This window comes from Arachis ipaensis, chromosome B03, assembly GCF_000816755.2.
Source record: "Arachis ipaensis cultivar K30076 chromosome B03, Araip1.1, whole genome shotgun sequence".
Lineage (NCBI taxonomy): Eukaryota > Viridiplantae > Streptophyta > Magnoliopsida > Fabales > Fabaceae > Arachis > Arachis ipaensis.
The window spans coordinates 27,540,576-27,547,719 of record NC_029787.2 but is presented as its reverse complement, the minus strand read 5'-3'; the positions used below and the strand labels follow the sequence as shown (position 1 = coordinate 27,547,719).

At 36.3% G+C, this 7,144-nt stretch overlaps 1 protein-coding gene across 1 annotated transcript in view; it reads right to left on the bottom strand.

Annotated features, from left to right (window-relative positions):
• LOC107630117 (G-type lectin S-receptor-like serine/threonine-protein kinase At4g27290) overlaps positions 4,225 to 7,144 on the bottom strand; it is a 5,706-nt gene continuing 2,786 nt past the window's right edge. Inside the window, exons 3-8 of the mRNA XM_016333159.2 lie at positions 5,892 to 6,008; positions 5,630 to 5,775; positions 5,206 to 5,416; positions 4,851 to 5,088; positions 4,613 to 4,763; positions 4,225 to 4,535 (exon numbers count right to left, since the gene is read on the bottom strand). Coding sequence (XP_016188645.1) covers positions 4,227 to 4,535; positions 4,613 to 4,763; positions 4,851 to 5,088; positions 5,206 to 5,416; positions 5,630 to 5,775; positions 5,892 to 6,008 — 1,172 coding nt within the window. The 3' untranslated portion in view covers positions 4,225 to 4,226. The remainder of the gene's footprint in view (positions 4,536 to 4,612; positions 4,764 to 4,850; positions 5,089 to 5,205; positions 5,417 to 5,629; positions 5,776 to 5,891; positions 6,009 to 7,144) is intronic.

Sequence of the window (7,144 nt, the reverse complement as noted above, 5' to 3'; positions counted from 1 at the left end):
TCAAAATGGATAGAAGCATAGCCACTAGCAAGAATAACTGCCGAAAAGGTACAATCTTTTATATGAAAAAACATCATATGCCGATTCGGAATATCAAAGGAAATAATATCAGCAATGGTAGACAATTTACATATAACAAACTTGCATCATTTTTGAAAAATTTTAACATACATCATCATTTTAGCTCGGTCGAACACCCACAAACCAATGGGTAGGCCAAAGCTGCTAACCGAGTAATGTTGCAGGCGATGAGGAAAAATCTCAATGATGCGAAAAGAGAATGGGCAGAATTGATCCCAGAAGTACTATGGAGCTATAACACGACAATACAGTCTACCACAGGCGAGACACCGTTCAAACTAGTCTACGGATCAGAAGCACTGATTCCAATTGATGTCGACGTCCCTACATTAAGAACCGAGCTTTACAATCAACAACATAATACCAACATAAGGAACGCCGAGCTTGATCTCGCTGAGGAAGACAAAGATATCGCCGTTATCAAATAGAGAGCAATGAAACAACAAGTTGAGAGAAGGCACAACAAAAAGGTGGTGCCGAGGATGTTCAATGAGGGCGACCTAGTCCTCAGAAGAACAGAGGAAGCAAGGCGACCGCCATCACACGGCAAGCTCGCCGCGAATTGGGAAGGGCCATTCCGGATCGCGAAAGTTCTCGGAATGGGGGCTTCCCAGCTGCAAACGCTACAAGGCGACTCAGTATCTGGAAATTGGAACATCTCTTCCCTAAAGTTGTATAGATCATAACCTGTACATTTCGCGGATGAAGGTACTCTTTTTCCCCCTTAGAGGTTTTTTCCCAAATAAGGGTTTTTAACTAAGGAGGGTTTTAACGAGGCCGGACGCCCAATATATCAAGTATCAAAATCAGACCAATATATATCATTAACCGATCTGATCTTTACTCTCTATCTTCATCCTATTTCTACTTTCAAATGCGAAAAACATTTAACTATGCATTACTTTATATATTATCAAGACGACAAACATTGTCAAATTGACCCAACCTCGGTCTATTCAAACAACAGTTACTCAAGTTCAAAACATCAAACCGAACATTTATAACTACATATATCTAACAGTCAAAAACTAACCACAACTTGGTTAGCAAAAGCACAGAGTTATCAAAATACATCAAAAGGATAAACATGTCCAAAACAAACAACCGAAATATCAGAAATCAAGAAGGAGGGACATTTTCATCATGATCCTCCACAGTCCCATCCACCACTAATTTTTCACCGACCACTATCTTGGTCACATCAAGACGATCACAATCAAACTCAGAGGCCAGTACAGCAATTTGGCTAACAGTACGCTCAAAACTAAAGGAGAACATTTCCATCCCATTTTCCTCCAGTTCATAAACCCTGGATGTAAGCCGACTTTTAGCAACATCACTCTCTTTAACCTCAGCCTGCAGCAGCCGAATCTGATCCCATAAACGAACAACTTCCTCCTTAGATTCTTTCATTTTCGTTGTAGCATTAATAAGAACGTCATCTTTCTATTTTAGAGACTTCTTCAGTTCAGCAATTCTCTCCTTATAAGTCCTCTCCGACTCAGCAATCCTATCTACAGTCACCTGCTGCTCGACACCAATAAGTTCAGTCGTCCGATCAGTGCACATCAGCCACATAAGCCCAAAACATGAAACAATACAAACAAAACAAAGAAAAGAGCTGGGCAAGATATATTAACTTGAATAAACTTCCCCAAACCCTCCATTCCAATCCAACGAGTCATGAGCATATCACCAGGGTATTGAGATACCTTATCGGAAAGCTCAGCAAATGGAAACTGATCACTCCACAACGAATAAGAACTTGTAACTAGGATGAAGCCATGCAACCTCTTCTGCCTATCGAACACCGATTTACCAGCACCAACAGCTTCTCTATCACCTTCAAAAATAACCTCTAGGGATTTCTCAGTATCATCCATCTTCCTCTTGAAAGAAGACACCGGCTGATCAACAGACTGAGCAGCATCTCCACCTTCCTTCACGGTCTCAGAGGCATCAGTAATTTTTTCTTTCTTCTTCAGAAAAGACTTGAAACGAGAAGGATCGAGAAAAGGAAATCGGCCACCTACAAGCACAGTGAAAAAAATCAAAAGAAAATAAACATGAGGGCAAAAAGGAAACAACCACCCAAAAACATTACATGTACGCTTTCAATCCTTCACTATCACCAGAATCATGATAACGAAGAACCTAGGAATAGACAAACACTCTCCATCAGCAAAACTCTCTACCAAATAATCTAACAACCACTCTTCCTCCTCACTCCATTCAATAGCCTCGAGAATCTGGCACGACTCTGAACACCAGTACAGGAGAAATCTCTCTATCAACTTATCATCCATATAGAAAGGAGACTCGACCTCCACTGATCGTACTTTCACAAACAAAGACTTAAAATTTTTAAAAGATGATTTATAAAGCATAAAAAGGGAACGCCCAGGAAAGCTACTCAAACATACCCACAACCCCTTCCGAACCCCTTAGATTGAAACAAAGAGAAAAATACAGCTAGAGAATAAGGAAGAGAAAGGAAATTCATCAGACATTGGAAGGCGCACAGAAACGCCCACGAATTAGGGTGTAACTGTGAAGGCGCGCAATTTAGTTGAGTTAGAACATCACATTCAAATGTAGAAAACGGAAATTTAACACGAAGCTCGATAAGACAAGGTGTATAAAAATAGAAGTACGGCCAATCTCCTCTTCTCTTGTAAACCCTATCCTCACCAGAGCAGTGAAGAAGCTCAACGACTGCGCCCGAACCCTCCTTCACTACCTTCAAACCCCGAAGTTCACACATTGAATCAGCATCAACAAACGACGAGGAACGAGTCCTCACGTCATCATGCACCCAGTAATACGGATTATCCTTATTCTCTTCAACCACCTTCTCCTTCTCTTTCTCTCTTGCCATTTCAAGCAAAAAACAGAAGAAAAAAAGCAATCTTAGGAAAACAAGACAAACCTTTAGAAGTCATAGTTGGAGTCAGCCGGTAGAAAGAATTTGAAACAGCAGAGTGTAAGTTCCAAAACAGCGAAAAGATATTATTGCAAGCCCACCAACTTAGTGGGTAACTTAACTCATAACCTCTCAAAGTATGGAAAACCCAAACGGCAAAGAAGCGCATTAAACGCAGCACGTTTCACAAGGAAACAAATGGAGGAGGGGTCTTTCAATTTTCTTTCAAAATTTCTTTAAAACTTAAACCCTTGGAGAGCCCAATGCTACAAAAAAAAATCCAAACATATACGCAGGGACCAATTCCATTAAGCTCGCCTGCCATTTCCTTACAAAGCCAGACGAGCTTTGGGGCTATGATGTGTACCCCATAATACTCGGAAACAAGATCAATATCAAAACCGACCATATAATCCAGAAACAAGCAAGCAGAGCCAAAACACAACTTAATCACGACTACGCACAAACGTCATCTTTAGACGGTTACCACCAACAACGGCACACACGATCCAACCCAAAATATCGGAACGAGCAGAAGGAAGATAACACTTCCCTCGTCTATAAAAACCGAACCAAATAGCTCAGAAGAAGACATGTTACAAATACATTCCTTACTTTAATACTCGTATTAACTTCTTAATACTTTTTTTTATTTGAGCGTCGGAGTGCTTTTTACAAGTGCTCCCACCGCCGTGTTCTGCATCACCGAGGTCTGCCACCACTCTCCTCAAGCGACGTATAGCTCTTCCTAAAACCGAGCAGTTGGAGATATTTGGAGGTTAACAAAAGCAGAAGATTAAGAAGAAGATTAAGAAGTTGAAAAAAATATAGAGTAAATAGTATTTTGGTACCTGAATTTAGTCTCATATTTGTTTTTGATAAAATGAATCTCTAAATATATATGTGTTCTGTTTGATGCATGAAATGATCTAATTATTCAAAGTGACCAGTTAATAATTAGACTATTTTATCAAACGGAGTAGATATTTAAGGGTTTATTTTATCAAAAATAAATATAAAAGTCTATTTTGACAAAATTAAAATCTTAGATGTCAAAATAGCTACTTACTCAAAAAATAATAAAAGCAAGTTAATTTGTGTTGCACAATAATCTATTTATGTCTAAAATTGGCTTAAATATAAGACAAATACAAAAAAAAATATTAATCACCTAATACTTTTCTATAAGTAAAAGTTCTATTTTACCAGTTACCACTATATTTTATCTTGCATCCAACATTGTGATGGAAACTTCATTAGCTGAGAATTTTACATAGTTTGCCGATAAAGATTCTTCTTTCGGTGTCCCAACACAATCTACATAAAATGCAGGAAATTTTGGTTGGGGCAACCATTTCTCACCATTTAGCATTAGAACCACCGATAACATGTTAGGCCTATCTTCTGGCCTTTGTTGCACACATAATAAACCTACTTGTATGCATCTTATGACTTCAGTAGGGTTGCACCATTCCCTTAATACTTCATCCAATAATTCCAGTGGCCTCTCATTAATCCACAATTTCCATGCCTAAAACATTGGAAAGATTAGTCAGTTGAAAAGAAATTTAAATTTGACTATTTGCTATAGAGTAATATTTTACCTACATGTCCAAGAAGATTAAGGTAATTTTCAGAGTTTGAAAATTCTCTATTCTTCTTTCCACTTATCAACTCTAATATTATTACACCATAACTAAAAATATCTGATTTCATGGAGAATTGTCCTCGTAATGCATATTCAGGAGGCATATAACCGCTGAAATAAAATATAATCAAATTTAAAATTAAGGTGATTAAAACAAAACATGTATACATAAAATTAAATTCAAATAAATTGACTTACTATGTTCCAGCAATTCTATTTGTATTTTCCTCAACTTGATCATCTAAAAATGTTCGAGCTAAACCAAAATGTGATATCTTGGGATTAAAATTTGCATCTAATAAAATATTACTAGTTTTTAGATCTCTATGAATTATCCTCAATATAGAATCTTGATGAAGATAAAAAAGTCCTCGAGCAATTCCACTAATAATGTTGAAACGCTTTAGCCAATCTAGCCGCTTTCGTCCAGTTTCATCTGGTCAATTATGCATATTGCTTAGCATACTGCTTGGGTATTCATGACACAATGTATCAGAAATATTAAAATTGTTGTCAAGGCTTATGAATTTTCAATAAACACCAAAAAACTTACCGAAAATAAATTGGTCTAAACTTTTGTTAGGCATGAACTCATAGATTAGTATTTTTTCTGACTCTTGAATACAACAACCAAGAAGCTTGACAAGATTCCGATGCTGAAGTTTAGCTATCAACACCACCTCATTTTTTAATTCTTCCAGCCCTTGAGTAGACCTTTTTGAAAGCCTTTTTACAGCTACTTCTCGACCATCTTGAAGTATGCCCTAAAACAATTATGTGTCGTTAGAGTTTGTAATGGAAAATAGCATGGTTTGACCGGTTAATTTAAAGCCGGCCATTAGACCGGACCAATTTAAATTAGTTCAGTTTTAGCAGTTAACTGATTTAAAATAATAAATTATAAAAAAAATAATTTTTAATATACATAAATATATTATTTATTATATCTGATTCTCCTTGTTTGTTTTCTATATTACCTTATATACGGGACCAAAACCACCTTCTCCAAGCTTTTTATTAGATGCAAAGTTTCCTGTAGCTTTAGCTATGACTGAAAAATCAAATATCGGTAGATCGACATCTTTCCAACTATGCTTTTTCTTGCATATATTTCTTGCTACACCTGTTTGGTGGTAACAACAACGCATAACAATTGAGTCTACAACACTTAGTAGTAGCATATTTTTTCTTTCTCTTTTTTACATGCCTATTGCAAATTAGATCCATAATAATATTTACCTTTCTTTTTAATTATCATCGACATTGTGCCAGCGCATGCGATTAATCCAAAGATAACCGAACCTACTATGATTCCAACGTTCTTATTTTTCATATTCCCATGGCCGTTAGCCGCTGCTGCATTGTCATAAGAAAGATGAGAACATATATAATTATACTCTACATTATTGGCATAAGTTTTATACACTAGAATGGTTGAAAACATTAATAGTTGATGATAAGATTACTATTAGAAACAAAGTTTTTAAAAACTTGAATTTTGTTTATTTTCTATAACAACTTTTAAAATGGTTGATTTTAATATGTTTATCTATACCTAATTTTAAAAGATAAGAGACTAATTTATCAATTTATCTTAACATAAAATATTAATGTTTTTACAGTCAACCATTTAGTCAACTTTTTTTACAATTTTACTTTTAAATCTTCCTTCCTATAACTCCTCTATCTCCCCAACCTTCTCTTTATCTCCAACCAAAACCAAAGCCACAGCACCACGTGTCCATCATCATCTTTCCTCTACTTGCTACCATTTTCGATGTCATCGTCTCTACACACCACCATCATTGCCTATGCCACTTCTTCCTCCTTCGCGTGCCTCTACTTTTGCCTCCTCATCCTTCCTCTCCCTCTTCTTCTCCATTCGCTCTTTATTTTTTTACCTTAACAATTTCCGCACCTTTGTCACCCCTCCAGGTCACCTTCTAAACCTACCTCGTGTTGCCACCTCCGTCACTGCGTCACCTTCTAAGTCTGTCGCTACATCACCACCTCTGCATCCTCCTTGTCTTCGTCCTACCCCCTTCCTTTGTCACCGTAGTTTTACTATTTTCCATTTTCTTCTTCTTCCTTTTCTATTGTTGTTGTTCTTATTGTTTTATTGTTGTGGGTGGTGGCAATGAATGTGTGGGACACGGGCATGGTTGTTACATGGGTGGTGGCGGTGGAGGTGACGGGTGTTGGCAGTGTTTAGGGGTGACGGGGCTTTATGATTAAGAATATATAGGGTGGATTTGAAGTGAGAATTAGCATTTCAGAAAAACAATCTTATATGAATAACAAATATTATCAATTTTAGTCAGCAATAATTTATATTTATATTTTTAGATGTTTGTAAGTAAAAAATATATAATTTATACTTATATTTATTAAAATATATATATATAAATTAATATAATTTATATTTATATTTTTTAAAATTTAGACATATTTATTAATAAAAAATATTTGTTAAAGAGAATTTAGTATTTATG